The sequence below is a fragment of the Anguilla anguilla genome, chromosome 3 (assembly GCF_013347855.1).
Source record: "Anguilla anguilla isolate fAngAng1 chromosome 3, fAngAng1.pri, whole genome shotgun sequence".
NCBI classification, from domain to species: domain Eukaryota; kingdom Metazoa; phylum Chordata; class Actinopteri; order Anguilliformes; family Anguillidae; genus Anguilla; species Anguilla anguilla.
This window is the reverse complement of record NC_049203.1, coordinates 61,308,672-61,326,545: the sequence shown is the minus strand read 5'-3', so window position 1 is coordinate 61,326,545 and position 17,874 is coordinate 61,308,672. Positions and strand designations below refer to the sequence as shown.

The 17,874-nt window shown below is 43.4% G+C and overlaps 1 protein-coding gene across 1 annotated transcript; it reads right to left on the bottom strand.

Annotated features, from left to right (window-relative positions):
* Positions 1 to 596: 596 nt before the first annotated feature.
* On the bottom strand, positions 597 to 17,693 carry cenpi (centromere protein I). Its single transcript, XM_035407914.1, has 20 exons — positions 17,413 to 17,693; positions 15,381 to 15,518; positions 14,817 to 14,935; positions 14,456 to 14,563; positions 13,589 to 13,637; positions 13,402 to 13,448; positions 13,004 to 13,093; positions 12,678 to 12,809; positions 11,300 to 11,431; positions 8,541 to 8,661; positions 7,777 to 7,868; positions 7,142 to 7,259; positions 6,806 to 6,870; positions 6,134 to 6,243; positions 4,769 to 4,904; positions 4,021 to 4,145; positions 3,871 to 3,919; positions 1,730 to 1,948; positions 1,216 to 1,257; positions 597 to 1,064 (listed from the first exon to the last, which is right to left on the bottom strand). The coding sequence occupies exons 1-20, from the start codon at positions 17,576 to 17,578 to the stop codon at positions 936 to 938; spliced, it is 2,187 nt and encodes a 728-aa protein (XP_035263805.1). The 5' UTR covers positions 17,579 to 17,693; the 3' UTR covers positions 597 to 935.
* Positions 17,694 to 17,874: the final 181 nt, after the last annotated feature.

Sequence of the window (17,874 nt, the reverse complement as noted above, 5' to 3'; positions counted from 1 at the left end):
GGTTTCTGACGAGCCTCAGGTGATTGTCGTTAAGCATTTAATTTAACAAGTGGCCATGCTGAAAGTTAAAAGCTTTTCGAAAGCAATTACTTTTCAGTGTTGGTCATAGTTAAAATGGCCCCACCTTCAGGCCATCAGCCACAAACAGTAATTCTACATTTAAATCAGGACATTATCAAAGCTGTACACTGCACCATTGTGCTCACTAAATTGGGCAGGTTTCAAAACTACAATTTCTCAGCGAGTGGGCTATGCAACTCAATTCAGTACACACAGCATGTTTCAAAGTAGCTCAAACTGAGCTAGGGCCCTATTAGACATATAATTTTTCCTTCAATTATCCTGAAATGTTCTGAGCTTACAAGCCCACTACACACTGATTCTATCTGACATACTCCCATTCCACAGAGGGTTGTCGAAGGATAATAGAGCTTTTTAATGAGACCTTTCCTGAATTGTAACTGCAGTCTATTTTATAGCTATGCAGCCACTTTGATGAATGGCACACACATTTTCCTCAAGAAATTTTTGTGTGTGTGTGTGTTTAGCCCAGTGAAAACATTCAATTGCACACATTTGTTCAAAAACTCTCGCAATTCTCACTTTCTCAATTTTAATTTATTTTATAGTTCCGCATTCATAATACCAAGCAAGCACAGGACAAATATACAACACAGAGAAGAGCAGCGCCACAGAGTTCAGCCACAGGAAATGTACACTTATGAAGGTCTGGCTATTTACAGAGAAAGATTGGTTAAAATGATATTAATAAACCTACCTTGGTCTAAGTACAGCTAAAGAGTATATACAAAAATGTGATTAAAAAAAAAAAAAAAATTCAAATTTTTTGTTTGTTTTTTATGTTTTTGTACAAATGAAGCTAATTGTTTTTAAATCCACGGCTTTCTCCATTACTGCCACGGCAGTTTGCGGAGCTATTGGGAGTCGGTTCCAACCTCCCTGATGGATGACCGGCGGCTGAAGCTGTTCTGGACGAACTCTTTGACGCCCTGGAACCCTCGACAAAACAGGAATTCTGTGTACCAGTCCCAACGCCTCCCCGCCTGGACACAGAGAGCACCGTTAGTCACCCACTCAGAAAGTCCCCCGAATGGCGCTCCTAAATACTTACCACAGTCCATTAACCATTAGTGACCGACTTAAAAATCGTGTCAGTGCATTGCCACATTTAAAAAATTAGGGAATGTTTCATACCTTTATTGAATTCAGGTCCAGCTCTTTCCTCTCTGGCCAACACTGATGAAAAAAATACATAAATACACACACACACCTTTTAATTTCCTAAAAAAAAAAACTCTTACAAGCAGTTGGTACTTGTAAAAGGATACTTGTTTTATCAAAGACACATAAGCACAAACGTCTCATGCGGCTCCCATAAATAATAAAAAATAATTCCATATTAATGCATCTTTTATAATAGGTACATCCTTGTCCAGCCTTTGACTAAACTGAAGCCTTCTCTCCTTATGGCAAGATTTTCCTCAGAGCTGTAAAAGGTCACTTAACTCCAGCATTAAGGCTTGAGTGAACATTGACGCAACCACTGTACCCACCATCCTTGCGACCTAGCACCCATCTACCGGTGATACGCAATGTGAACACCAGTGACGTCGAGAGATCTCATGAGTAATTAACCTTAACCAACAGAGAAGACATCTGGTCCACACACATAGACATGCTGAACTAGGTCACTGAGCTATTTACTAACCTTCTGATGGAAGTCTATGGCATAGCTCACAAAGGCGGGGTGGTGGATGAGATTAAAGGCGCCCCAGTACTCCGACACCTTGCTCCGCGTCAGGAGGTCTTCGCCCAACTCGATGCCCATGCCAGGCTGGAAGGCCCTGGAGTTCCACAGGCAGCTCACTATTGACACCACGTACTGGTTGAACTTGCGGTACGTCTTTCTGCTGATGTGAAAGGGCTTCTGGGTGGAAAAACACGACAGCACAAAAAGGGCACGGCTCAGTTTTAACCCTTTAAGGTGCAAGATCACAAATACACGATTAGAATGTTCTTAACTGTACATTCTAATGCTGATGTCACAGTCACTCCTGGTAAATGAAAACAAAGGAGTTCTAGAACACTCAAAAAAATCTTTTCTTCGAAAAGGGTTAATTGTGCAAAGAGACTGGAAGTCACCTGAAAACTGTTTTTTTCCAATTCATTCAAAATGACCACGAATGAAGAATTTTGAGGCCCAGCTTTCGCTCTCCCAAAGTAATCCCCAAACAATCCCAAGACCAAAATTCAAAAACCAACAGACAGCAGAATATTCCAAAAAGACCAGGGACGAAAAAAGAAAAGAAAAAAAAAAAACTGCCAGATCTAGATGCCAGCTTCCAACTTGCTCTCCAAACTAAAAGAAAGCCACACATTTTATCAAGTTGAAAGAACAGGGGGGGACAATTCTGTCTATATTTTATTGGACACTGACTGTGTTTATTGACACACTAGGCTAATCATTAATACTTTATTATGATGGAAAAATGTGAATACTGAGGTACACATTGTTATGCATGCACGTATTTTCTATACAACAAATGGTGCTGCCTGGCCAAGATGTGTTCTAAAATTAGACTGTTCCCCCTGTTAGGAATCGAGCACATTATGCAATCACTCGATTTGTGAAATAACTGAAAATCACCATCCCTACTATGTAGAGAGACTAGATCAGGCAATAATTAAACCAAGTTACAAAGCCAGCAGTGACACTCTGGCTTCCTCTTTATTCTGGTATGGTCTGGCCTACAATCTCCAAAACAGCGCCTGTAGGTGTATAAACCAATTTTAAGGTCTGGAATCTTAATAGTATGACATGCCTGAGGTTTTCCAGGCCACCCCTGTTGCCAAACACACATTCACACATATACACCCATACCACGCGCACACACACATTTACACCTCTAATGCCCCCCACCCAGTTCCTGCTCTCTCTGTCTTATCTCCAGGCCTCTCCCTGGAGAAAAGTTTTGACGTACTTGAAGTTTCCTCTTCCTATCCATTTTAGAGAAGACAAAACGGTTGAAACGGAGCAAGCCGCACTTTTCAAGGGCAGCCACTTTGTGGGTCTTTCCATTTGCCTGAACGTGAAACGGCTGTACTTTGGGACACCATTTCAAGGGTCGTTTGCTCGTTACATCTCCTCACAAACTTCACAACATTTGCTTACCATAGAGTTAATCGAGCGACTCCTCATCTTAAATGTACCGGCTGCATTTGCTCCCGTCCGCTGGGATCATCGTCAACAAGCACCTCATTTTCATCTCCTTTCCTGAAGCCATTCCCTTCCCTTCTCTAACTCCCATGTGGCGGAGCGAACTGACAATATTAGCACTAAGCATCCTCTCATAACCTTTCAGTCTCCTGAGGGAAGTCCTGAATATTCGTGTACTCTTTTTTTCCCCCAAATATTCATACCCGAATATTTAATGTCTTGTTTCATTTGATGTTCATGTTTACTAAACGTACATGTTTATTCCATGTAAAATTTTTAATAACCTCTATGAGCTCCCCCCCACCCCCCCCCCCCCACCCCAAAAAAAATCAGTGTTTCTCAGACTGCTAAATTCAATTGCGTTAAATTGCATGTGTATCAAATTTATTCCAATTTTACTGTGCAATCTTGCATTATTATGATTACTATGATTAGTGTTCATGTTATTTAGAGTTATTCCACTGCAGGTGGCTGAATAAAAAACATTTAACTAAATGGCAATAATAACAACATTAGCGCAATTTTCTGCATAGTTACGTTGTGCTTATGCACGCTTTAACAGATGGATACAGAAGCATTTGCTGCACATTCTATTAAAGTGACGATTATAATACAAGAGACGGGTTTAATACCTCAGTTTGCTTTTCCTGGTGCTTGGCAGAGACCAGATTTGTTCTGTACCTAAAAGAAGAAGAAGGAAAAAAAAACAGAAATGGCACCAGAGGTACATGTGGCATGGGCAGGTTTTAAATTCACATGGTACTGTAATGCGGCAGCCTCACTTGTGCATGACGTGACAGAGCCGATCTACGCTGACAGGGCTGGTGGACAGCAGGGCAGGGTAGAACACTCCTGCTGGTGGCATGAGCACCAGGGGCAGATTATACTTCAGGTACATGTCACACACCTGAAATCCAGGGCACCAGCAGAAAATTACAAGTTTTAATGACATTTAATGCATAGAAAGGCATGTGGTGCACACAAAGTCTATATACCAGTGGTGCCCAATCGTGTGCAATGAAGGGCCAAAAGCAGGGCTGCCCAATCCTGTTCCTGGAGATCTACCGTCCTGCAAGTTTTCATTTCAAACCTAATTTGTCACTTCCTGATTATACTAATTAGCAGCTCAACAAGATTTCAAGCTGTCGAATGAGGTGTGCTTTGTTAGGGCTGGACCGAAAACTCACAGGATGCCAGATCTTCAGGAACAGGGTTGGGCACCGCTGGCTAAGAGTATGCAGGTTTTCATTCCAACTAATTACTACACCTGCTGATTTCACCAATTAACACACCTTCAACCAGAGAGGAGGGAGCCAATTAGTGAAATCAGCAGGTGTACCGATTGATTTGAATGAAGACCAGCATACTCTCATCCCTCCATGACACACAACTGGGCACCACTGCTACATACCTATCGCCTACTCATCACACCTATTTGGATTTCACTATTAAAACAACTTTTTTTTTTTTTTTGTTTCTCATCCACAACTTGATCATCATCACGGTTGAATTTTGCCTGGAGGTCATCACCGTCTCATAGAAGTCCAGGGTGAAGCTGAGGAGCAGGGTGTGGTACCCCTCCAGCTGCAGCCCGATGGTGGCGATCCGTCCCACGAACTGGACCAGCTCCACCACCGAGTCCATCAGCCCAGACAGAGTCATGTTGCTATGGGGATAGGAAGGAGGGGGGGGGGGGGGGGAGTAGCACGGGTGTAACAACACAACTAGATGACGATACGATAGTGATACTCTGAGCAACGATACGATAGTGATACAATATGATACCATATGTTACCATTAGATTTGACAGATTCCCCCCCCCCCCCACCCCACTCCTCCAACAAGAGGTCACCAAAATAACAAACAGTACCACTTTCAAAGCTAACAAGTGTGTTTATTAACTCCAGAGCCTCAACATGCCTAAATAAAAGTACGCCACGTAAATTAACAATTCATCACGATTACGAATCGATTCATACAGGTTGAATCGATGCAGTCGCATCGATGACGTCTGCATCGAGGCATCGGTGATTCATTACACCCGTAGCAAGCGGTCACCAGTCACAGAGCTCGCCGTGCGGGCCAGCAGCACAGGGCAGTGAGCCTGGGCAGAGGAAATCAAGGGCTGTCGGCGCACTACAAAATCCTTTGATCACTACTTCACCTACGGCAAGCCTTGCCAGCAAATCCTCTACTACAAGTCAAAAGCACTTCAGCAGGCCTTACAGCTCTTCCTCTCAACCAATACACCAATCCTTTTGGGAGCCTACCACCCAGCAATACAGTGTTCTGAAAGGAACATTTTCCATAGGAATAAGGGTAAGATCAGTACTTGATTTTCTTTCTGAAGGCAACAAGAACATGACAGCTCAGATATTACTGAGCAGGGCATGCGCACATAGCTACGCAACATCAAAACACATGACCAAAACTACAGGAAATTACATCATACAAACAGTGTAATGAACCCCGTGCATTCACAGAAACAGAACCAGAGCATGTGTTGCACACACTAGTATAGTATGGGCCTTTTTAACAATTGGTTTCCACTACTGATGTAGACAAGGAATTCTATGGTAGTAGGATACTCACTTCAGAAATGACAGTAGTCTAGACTTCCAACCAATGTTAATGAAATGTTCATTAAATCCAGACGGTTGCCATGTGAAACGAGCATTTTTTGCAATCATATTGCAGAGTCTGCAGACTCTCTAATTACTTGAGAACACTGGGCGTCATTTCCTTCTTGGGAGTTATTTCCATATGCTAAAAAATGTACGTGTCAAAACATTTTCATTAAGAACCGTTTTGTGGTTGAGTTCATTGTGAAGCCGTTCATCCATACTTTGCCACAGCACAAAAGTAAAAATGGCCATTAAAAACAGAGACACTCACACTGGGTTCTGGCTGCTGACACTGATGTCGAGTTCATCTTCCAGAGCATACACGGAGTGCCAGGTCAGCCACTTCAGCAGCATGCTGTTCAGACACTCAATGACACTGCACTGGAGGGGAGGAAGAGAAATGGGGGGGGGGGAGAGAGAGAGAGAGAGAGAGAGAGTGATAGAGGGAGAGCAAGAGATGGGGAAAGAGAGAGAGCAAGAGAGGGGGAGAGAGAGAGTGTGAGGAGAAAGAGAGAGAGATATATCACGACCATGGAAAACCAACCACCAGCATGGGAAATGTTAACACTGCTGAAACACTCCTAAGGGGGGGGGGGGGGCAATAACTGCTGCAGCATCTCATGTGTGGACACCAGGTGCCTTTAAGTCCCACATGCCTGTCTTTGTCAGTGCTTTGGTTACAGTGCCTAATCTACTGAAATACATCTGGGCTATTTTTCAGCCGACAGCCGACCAAGCAGCCCCCAAATTTAGTCCTTACGCTCTGTACCTCCTCCCCGTTTTAGCAAGAGCATACCCAGAAACGTCTTCACACTCACATAAATTCTGAACTTTTATAACAATCAATGAAAACTTATTTTGATGTCAAACTGTCACTTTGCCTTGAAGCCTACTTCCAAAGAGGGTGTGACTTTGCTACATGAACCCAAAGGCGTGCAAATACCTTGAAAAAAAGAGAGGATGTGAAGAAAAGCTGCATCAAAGGCTCAAAAAGGAGGTCTTTGATACCTGTAGAGAAAAAAGGAAAGGACAGAGTTAACAAAAATCGGCACAACTAAAAATTGTGCATATCAAAAGGCTCACTGGGCAATGTCCCTGCAACATTCCAGCTCTTAGGCATGTACGAGATGTACGAATGAACGAATGAATCACTGAATTTACACAGCACTTTTCCCAACGTTCAAAGTGCTTCACAGTGATGAGTGGGAACTCATTGAGAGAGTGGGGAAGGACCCGAGCTCATTGAGAGAGTGGGGAAGGACCCAAGGGAGGAACTCACGTGAGCTGGGCACCACAGGGATGTCACTCAGCAGGGTGAGGATCTCGGGGCGGAGCAGGGAGCCGTCCCAAACCCGCAGGAACCGGTACAAGAAGACCTCTGTGCTGGAGAAACCCTCCTTTTGTGGGGGGGCAAGAAGATACACAGAAACACCAGGATGTAGCTTGTTAAAGGGAATCACCACAGGAAAAGATAAATAAAATATGAGCATGGTATGCTAAATGATGTATGTGGTTTTTAGGAAAGCGTGGTTTTTATTTTATGAGATATGTGCTATTAATGACCGCCAATTCGCATCGACGTGTTCCTGAAAAGCCAGCTGAAAGCCAGCCTTTGAATCAAGCAAGGCAGGTACATCCAGGCACCTCATCTGACTCATTCTGGAGTGAGAGAACCAACTGCCGATTACAAGGTTAAGTAAGATTGAGGCCTCAACAATGTTCTACGCATGAATAGCTAAGTAGCCAGCATTGGGTCAAAATCCAAACAGGTGGCATTCTTAATTCACTGTAGCATTCAGCACATTGACATTTTCCCAAGTTCCTTTCAACTTCAACTTCATGAATTAAAACTGCACAATCTCAGTGAATTCCCCTGGAATTTGAGAGAAGGAAGAGTGTTTCACCACGGCTCACCTGTAGGAGGCGCTGTGTGGAGATCAATGTGTTTAGGAAGCGTGTACCCTCCACCGTGTTCTGAGAACTGGCCTCTCTGCAGAACAGAAATTCTGTGCAATTCAGTAGAAGGGAAGAACGAAATTGAGTCAACAATTGAGTCAACATTTTTTTTTTCCTGACAAGGTAAAAGAAGGAAAAACAAAACGTGCTGAGCAAAAGAACAAGCTAGACATTCTTCACTGCCAAACCTTAAAATCATTTCATTTTTTTTCCATTCAAAAACAAAATAACAAAAGGTAGCATTGGAGTGTTTGCTTCAGGGGTACCAGAAATGGGTGCTCATTAGGAGCAGGGTTCTTTCAAAAGTCAAAAAGAAGCCTTCATTAGGTTGACATGACTCTTAGAAAGGTTAAAAAGTAACACCTACACACTGTGGCTCTACACACTCTCGTGGCATACAGAGCTTGCTCTGCTAAATTAGAAGCTACCACAAGGACAGTAAATCACAAATGTTTCGTTGCCGCTAATAAAGATATTTTAAAAGTTGATCATTTGAACCTTTTTCTTTAGGACAAATAAAAGGCCACAGTTCCTCTCAAATTCAGGTTACAAACCCTTTGTCTGCTAATTTCCAGGTATGGTTAGGATTAACTGACTAACTGATTGATGTAATGACGGTTTGACTGAGAGACTGATTGACAGGCAGACAGCCGGACAGATGTCATTTCGGTACAGGCATTCACGGGGGACGCCGCGCGGCAGGCTGGTCGGCCGGGCCTTACCCTCGTGGAGAGCATGGCCGAGCCAGAAGTTGAGCCTGAGGAAGGCCGAGCTGTCCCTCACACAGTCCAGGTAGTGGAGAGCCAGGGAGGAGCCCAGCATAGAGCCCATCTGAGCAGGAAGCTGGAGCACAAGCACAGATCACAGATCACAGATCACACCGCACTGAGTATCATACCACACTGAGCATCACACCACCCTGAGCATCTCACCACACTGAGCATCACACCACCCTGAGCATCTCACCACACTGAGCATCGCACAGGAACAGCCAACACCCATTTAAATACTTCAGTTCTTTAAATGGTGGCAAATTCCCTGCAATCCCCTGAGATTTTTTCACTTAAACATATTGCCAACTGAGACATCATAACCTCATGAAGGAAAGTGTTTCCATCTGGACCCTGATGAAAATAGAAGCCTCTTTTAAAGTTGAGTCTTAAAATGGTGACAATGGTGGAATTTCACTGGTGTCTCGAGGACTGAAGACCTCACAATGCTTAGAGGCAGACCACGAGGTCACACTGAACCCAGCAGTGTAGATGTTTTTCTGGTGCACTCTTGCTCTGTGAGGGTGGACTGCTTGCAGAGGTGATGTCAGCTATTCTTTTGGGAAGTGTCAAAAAGCCAGAGCATCCTACATATCATTTCAATCTTCCATTGGAGTACTGCCAAACGACGACACGAAATTGGCCAAAAACTGTTTGCAAATATGCTAAACACAGACCCCATCTTGTCCCTGATTGCAGCCTTCATTAATGAAAAATGTGCTTCTCAACTCTGTTAAACGCCCAACTGCCATTTATAAAAGGCAATTGGGCATTTCAGAACTGGATCAACTACTTTATAAGAAAACAAATACTTTCTGTAGCCTTGCAGTTCATAGCACAACAAACTGTAAAATATGAAAGAGCAGCTGTTTTTACTAATAAAACCAGGGAGGTAGGTGTGAATACTGAACAATTAGCAGCATTACACTAGAGACAACTGCAATTTGCATGGTCGGTGGCTTTGTTTGGCAAATAAACTCCTCACCAATTTCACAATATTAACCATTACAAATGATCATGTTTTACACTTCGTGAAAGTAGTGTATTCTACCTTATTTGATCCCTAACATGCAATGTCCAATAGGACCACGTAATGTCCAGTAAGACCATGCAATGTCCAATAAAACCATGCAATGTCCAGTAAGACCATGCAATGTCCAGTAAGACCATGCAATGTCCAGTAAGACCATGCAATACCCAGGAAGACCATGCAATGTCCAGTAAGACCATGTAATGTCCAGTAAGACCATGCAATGTCCAATAAAACCATGCAATGTCCAGTAAGACCATGTAATGTCCAGTAAGACCATGCAATGTCCAGTAAGACCATGCAATGTCCAGTAAGACCATGCAATGTCCAATAAAACCATGCAATGTCCAGTAAGACCATGCAATGTCCAATAAAACCATGCAATGTCCAGTAAGACCATGTAATGTCCAGTAAGACCATGCAATGTCCAGTAAGACCATGCAATGTCCAGTAAGACCATGCAATGTTCAAGACATACAATGTCTCCACCTCTTCGTTGCCACTGCGGTCACGTCAAATCTACACATCCTCCACATGTCTGAACTGATACCGAAAGCTGCTAATTTCCTCTCAAATCACATAACTCACAGCTCACTCCTTCCCCCACAGTGCAGGAGAAACAACAGGCGCTGATGCGTATTGTTCCAATAAGCCAATTTGCAACCCCAGTAGTGTTGGGACTGACAAGACAGCCAGGAGGGTAATGCAGAAAATACCCAAAGCTGAGACTATGGCAGAACACACTGGCAGTCCGCATAAACCACACGTTAACTGTGTGCATTAAGATACCTACAAACGGCACACACTTCTCCAATCAGCCCTGCCTATTGAACGAACAGCTGCCTCACTGTATGGGAACATTTATGCTGCAAATAAGTAATCCGGGCTGCAAGATTTGTCATTGAACACGGCTTAATTTCCCTGCGATTACAGAACAAATGCATCCATCGCCTGGGAAACTATGCATTTCAATGGTGCAGAATCTCCAACTGTAAAGAATCACTGGGTCTACACCGTTGCCATGGCAGATCTGTTCTTCCTGTAAGATAAACTGTACTGGATGAGCTGCCATTCCTTCCTATGAAGCCTCAGAAGTCATAAATTATCAGAATGGCCTCTTCCAGAGGCTGGCTCCACGGAGAGTGAACTAAATTTATGTAGCCGGGAATAAATTAATTGCCAGGAACCTTTTTACAAAGATTTACCAAGGTTTATCAGTTTGATAGCCCTGCCGAGCAAGCAGAATCTGTAAAAGCATTCCGCAATCATCACATTCATTCCACACTTACCATCGTGCTTGATACCGACATTCTGAGCATTTGGCCACTTTAACCAAGACTATTAATAAAGACATTCAAATAATATAACATTTTTAAATAATTACTAGCATTCAGAAAGTAAAAAGGATCAAATGCTTCTTAGACAAGATCCATGTTGGAGACCACAGTTCACGTAAAGCTCTGAAATAATGAAATAAGACCCCCACCTTGTGGCCAAAAAAGAAATTACATTAAACTTACAATTAGACTTCCCTGCACTACAGATTCTCTGCTTGCTTGCATAGATTTCACCTTTGTGGTAGGGGTTCTGTCTCCAGCAGACCTGTAATGCTGGGTAGTGCATAGCTCTAACAGTGCCTCTGTCACTGGGTAATGAATGTGGGTCTGAGCATCAGGGTTACCTCGATGCGATCAAGGTTCTCCAGGAGTTGGGGGAAGGCCCGGAGCTGCTCCAGGGGGAGGGCCTTCCTGCCAGAGGAGCCGCTCTGGGGCACGGAGCTCAAGGCCGGCATGGTCAGGTGACTGCGCATTTTCTGAGGAGAGGAGAGGAGAGACAGCCGCTGACGCTTAGTAAGTCAGCGTTGTGCGAGTCCGCCTTGAGTGAGTCAGCCTTGAGTGAGTCAGCCTTGAGTGAGTCAGCGTTGTGCGAGTCAGCGTTGAGTCAGTCAGCGTTGAGTGAGTTGCATTGAGTGAGTCAGTGTTGAGTGAGTCGCATTGAGTGAGTTAGCTCCGTCTGCTGCTTACTCCAAAAAAAAAACATGCCTGTATTCAGATCGCACACCGTAGGCCTGCCCCATAAACACAAGCTTTGATTCTGCCAGCGGAACGTATGCATGAGCCTGAGAGGAGGGGGCATTACATCATGGCAGCAGCTGGGACTTCCTACAGTCATGAAATTCGCACCAACCAAATTAAACACTGTTACAAGTAAATGCAGTTGTTTTCATGTGTTTACAAAAATTATTTAAAATTTTAACATGCTACATTTTAATAAGGCGCGAAACATAATACTCGCTCATTAAATGGGGGTCACATGTTCCTAAAGTTTGAGAACCACCGCAAGACAGTTCAGAGCACCCGTGAGAACACATTTCCATTGAAAATGCATGTCAAACTCAAGTCTGCGCAAAACATTACAGTATGGCTTTTTTTGGTTTGTTTTTTAAACATTAGGGCTGCCAGCAACAGTTAGATATGAACTCCTCGAGGATGTAATTATTGAGCGAAATCACAAGCAAATATTTTTGTTACAATGGAGATGTAATCACTTTGTTTAACAATACATATTAGATCCCATTTCTCAAGCTAAAATTGGCTCCTGAGAGGATAGTTAGCTACCTAGCTAATTAGCTTGCTCATTGCCTAATGCAGGGGTGTCCAATCGGAAAAAAGGGCCTGTGTGGGTGCAGGTTTTTGCTTCAGCCCAACACTGCAACACTTGATATCACTATTTAACTAATCATGGTGTCCAATTAACCTTAATAATTAATTACCAGACCTTAATAAGTAGAATCAGGCGTCTTAGAGCTGGGCTAAAACAAAAACAGGTACCCACACCGGCCCGTTTCGAATATGATTGAACACCCCTGGGCCTAATGCAATCTGGCTAGCAGGCTAGCTAACTTTACTCAGCCCTCTAACACCCTAGCGGTAGCACCTGACCCTGAGCAGATGTTCATTCCAGGGGCAGGACATCGCTTCAGAGTGATGTTCCGTACACAGCAGTCATGAACCACTCCAGCCCTGGGGGAGCCAAGCGGCAGCCCACGGCATCCATACCCTTTTCTTAGAGACAGGCTGTTCCCTCGGACCGAAGGTCAGGCGAAGGTCAGAGGTGACTTCCACATTGTTCCTCCTCTGCACGGCGCTCAACGCCGCCTTCCAGGTGGAGTTGTGGTTCTTGAAGCCGCTCTGAAAGGGTGAGGGAAATACCCTTTTTATTCATTTTCCATGTGCATTTTATGGGGAAAAACACAGGATTTTCAAAAGCTCTACTTGTGTTCTACTAGTGCTACTGTCGGGCGGTGGATGTACATTTTGAGGCCGGTACAATTTCTAAATGTACATCTACAACTGCACACACTTCACTCTCCAGTGTGACAAACCTTCATCTTCGATGGAAAAGACAGAGTAACCAACTCCGGGGAGAAGATTTTGTACAGGGCCAGCAGGTGCATCAAGAATGGCTGTTTGCCCTAGAAAAAAGAAATTAAAACAGACTGGAGAATACTGACATCTCAACTTTGTACATGTCAACGGTCAGCCAAAAGCTCTTCCGTTCTGAAGATATTGATTTACTGCAGAGATCCCTGCATGTTGAAAGTCCAGCTTTTTTTTGCTTTACTGTGACAAAAAGCTGTCAACAGCCCTTTAATAATATTAATGCTAATGGAACACTCAAGAGAAGAAAGCAAATTCCAGTAAGAAAAAGACATCTGCGGACATTATGTTATCGTTACCTGTTACTGGACACTTGCAATAAATACAGAGTTGAATTAATTACCATTTTGGTCTGAAGCTCCAGCAGTTTCCTCACTCTGTAAGGTCGAACTGGGGAAAATGATAGGACGCAAAGAGGTAATGTTAAGATCATGTCAAGACATGGTCAGTATCAGTCAACATCTGAGGCAACGATTAAAATGTACTGTAAGCATTAGAATGTCTTCAGGCAAACGCCTTCCAATACTCACTGCTCTCCTTCCGGGTCAACAGGTACAGCAAATGGCAGACATAAGGACACTAAGAAGACAATATAGTGTGGGGAAAAAACACATTATGTTTTGAAATTTGCACCATTCCAGTGAAACCAAAATCACATCAACACAATGGAGGTACTTTGTCCTTGGGGTGAGCAAAGTGGACTCAAGAAATCCTACTGTAACATTTTGGGGCCCTGAACAAATAATAAAATCAAAACAAAGCAAAACTCCCGTGAACAAACTGTCGACTGTCAAAACAATTTTTCTGACAGGAAATAAAACATTATTCCATAATCCAAGGCTCAATTACTGCTCTTACATGCATGCAAGTATAGTTCACCAAGCTGCAGTAGCTGTGTTTTATTTGGTCACGTTATATGAACATGTAGAAAGACTTTGCTGAGCTCAGCGCTAAACGATAATACGCAGCAGCAACATTACCGTCAGTGCTGAATGCACTCCCTTATAATGTAGGAATACAGAGATATTTTTCCATCTCCCACAGTATTTAATATTTTTTCCCTGCTCCCAGTTTGTAATTCCCAATCATACTCTTCAGCACTCATTGTTGATTGTTGCAATCATTGATTGGGCAAATCACAGGCAAGTGCCGGCTCTCCTTCGAAATGCGTCCTGTTAGGCGCTGCTTCTCATCTCACTACAGACTACGAGCCAGGCTCACGCAGACCCCAGTCCCGATTCGATACCGAATCGTACGACCCGCTCGCGCAACACAACAGCCGTTAAATGGGAATGAGCCGCCCACCGGGGTGCATAAGGTTTTACGACCAAAATCGAAGCCAAGCGGTCCACGGGACAGCAGTCCCGAGTCTTTTCAGAGCTGCGCCGCCGACTCACCAGACTCTCCTCAGTCACAAAGCTGAAGATGAAGCCGTAGATGGCCCGCAGCTGGTCCTTAGAGTCGATCAGGTCAAAAACTGTGAGCACCCAGCGAAGGAACATAACCTGTGGTGAGAGAGGGGGAAAAAAACTGCCTTGGCATCTTTCACTGTAAACAATCCTCTTAGATTGTCTGTACAGGGAGGTTATAGTTTGTAAGATTTATTCTAGAATGCGTTAGCCATCATTATCTTACAGGTCAAAGGATTAGTTGGCTTGAACTGCAGCTTCCAATCAGAACCCTACAAAACTGGGTATTTGTGAAGCAGAAACAGTAGGGCACAACCCAGGAGGTCAGGTGGTCGGGGTGAAATCTTACCTGCATGCTCACGGTCATCTTTCCAACACATAACCAGGAGACTCCTTGGATAACAGCATCCTGTGGCACCGCAGATGCTGGGATCAAAATCTTCAGCGTGCGCACACAAAACTGTGTTCCTGGACACAAAGACACTCAATGTATCAAAGTAACATGTGTAAGAGAGCAGGTTCATGTTCATCAATTAAGCCATATACCAATAAAAAGTAATTATACATAACTTCACAATCATTATTTTCCTGAGGGATCAACAGCAACAAAATAACAATGAGAGAAAATAACAAACCCCTGCTACTGAAATCACAGTCCTAGAGGGTTGAGAACTGCTAGTTTTCCACCCTCCCTTTACCTGGGAGTCAGGTGTGGAGACAGTCTGGCCAATCATTAGCACTAACTGTTCAGTTAATCAGCAGAGAGAAAAGAAAACCAGGGCCGAGTTTCGATTCGAGGGCCAGATTTCAGTATCCGTGCCCGAGCCCACTCAAGCAGACCAGGCCTCTGAACTCAGTGGAAAACAGTCATCAATTTGGGCCGAGAGTGTGGGCGGGAGGAGAGCGGTCTTACTCATACGCAAGCTCAGGGCGAAATCCAGCATGACGGTTATGGCCTCCGGAGGAAGTCCCTGACTGAGCGCCACCCGCTCCACCACTGCCATGTGTCTCTCCAGCACATCGTTCCCTCGCCAAGGGGTGCCTTCTTCAACTGCAAAACACAGCTTTCAGTAAGCCACCTTTCTTTGGACATTCTTCAGTCATTTTATTTAAGAAAATCAAGCCAAATACTCCAACCGAAAACTAAAACAGATACAGGTTCTCATTCCCACCCACAATGCACATGTGTAATGAGGCACAATAAATACAATACTTTATTATTATATTATTATTATTATAGAAATGCGAGAAATGCTACACTGTACAACTTTTTCAGCCTGTATCAGATTTTCACTATCATCTCTGGATTGCTGCTGTGTCTTGTTGCAGTATATTGCTTCTGTAGATACTGGGGGTAGGCAGATCATTGGAGGACATGATGTCATGAAAGTCTGCAGATGAGCACTTTATAACCATGCAGACAGGGAGTCATTAAGCTGTTGGTCCTCACAGCTCTACTTTGCGAAAATGTGGTGAGTGGTGGGTTCACTCTTCGGTTTTGTGAATGGTTTGTGCTGGTCTCGTATCATAGGTTAGGACCATGAGAGTACTGTTGTCTCTCTGGAAGTTGTTTGTATGTACACAAGCTGGAGGAGCCACGGATTTCAGGAGACGACGTGGTCAGCATTTGCCTTAACTTGCACATAGACACTAAAAGAGACATTCGGTTTATGTTGGGAGTAGGCGGCTGATTCTTAGATTGACGGCTGTGTGATTCTTAGATTATCTGTGTGCCTAATGTGTGTGGGTTTGCTTTACGCAACATCGGAGTTGTAGTGTGCTTTTTTGGAATGCCAATTGCAGTGTAATGTGGAAGTGTGGGATTCATTTGTATTTCCTTCCCTAAATCTGCAGCGAACAGGAATAAAAGGTAAGAGCCAGCTGTGTAGAGTATAGTCTGTGGTCAGATGTCGTCAATCTTTGTGTACATCTGTTAATGCCCCCAAAACATTTTATAAATTGCGTCAAAAAAAAGATGCCTCTTGTTGCGCAGAACTTACACTTGTATACTTATTATGAATGTTTCAAACAAAAATAATTCCTCAAAATCTCGGGCAGCGATCACTGCTTTGTTTTCACTCTCACGTTAGTCTACTCCAGTAAGTGTTTCGAGTGGGTTCGTTCAAAATGTGAATACCTGCCATCGTAGTGGAAATCAAAATTATTAAAATTTTTCAGAATGAAGTCAACACGTTGAGAAAAATAAGCCTGTTGTCGTTTGAAAAACACTTGACTTCAATGTTAGTTCGGTAGAGCTTTGTATGGCTAGTTTTGGCTAGCACACTAGCTGTCTTGCTCCTAACATAAACTTGTAACCTGTTTATTTTAGGGGCTCTCGGCTCAGTTTGACTATAATTCACTGTACACTATAGCTACCAGGCTTTGAAATTCAATTTGAAAGTATAACTAAAGCAACTCAGTTAAGACAATGATCTGCTTTCGTGAACTGTAAGGGTAACTCTATCTACAAAGCTAATTTGGCTAGAGGTTGGTTGGCGATCTGGTTGAAAGAACACACGAAGGCTAGCTAATTCGTACTCAATTAGCTAGGCCAAATACTAACAGTACATTATTACTGGCTGTAGTTACTATTAATACCACGCTGTTTAGATCGCTAATGCTAGATGGTAAACAAAGAAAACCACAACGACCCAGCTGGGTACACTCTGAAGGGGTGAATGGGGTGTGGTGGGCCAAGCTACGACTAGCCAATGCTGTCGACTAAACAGTCTGACTTACGGTTAATGTGTTAAAATATTGAGCTAGCTAGCATACATTAGCTCGTTGGCTCTGTGCACATCGACCTAATTCATTTCAATATGATTGTTGATAATACACAACATGTATCCAGCTAGCTATCTAACGTAGTTAGCTATATCAATTAAATTATTTTGTCAGATTGAAAACACTGACAAATGTAACGCATATGCTGTTCGTCTGCTTACCTCTGGAGAAGTACTTCAACGCTAACAGAAATGGATCTTCCGCCTCTCTCTTTTTTCTTGAATTCTCTGCTACTCGCAAACTCCGATCGCTGCGACCAGAATTTGAAGAATCGTTTTCAGAGGAAGCATTCATATCTAACCGCGATGGGTTAGATTTTTTCGACATTGCAACATTAGCAAATTAACTCCATTGTATTCACGTAGCTAGCAATGGGGAAAAAAATTACTGGCTGGTTGGAAATCCACAAAACTCAAAACTTGCGCGCCATCGTGTGCGCAGGCGCACTGTAGGCTTCCGGAAGAGCCTGCCCATTTTCAGGGGCAACATGGCAGCTATGAATTTTCACTCATATTTCTTTTAAGCTAATATAAATACATTATTGGCCTATTCTTTTGAAATATATAACTAATAAATTAGTTAAAACGGGTTCATGCTTCTCGATTAATTAACGGAATTTCTGT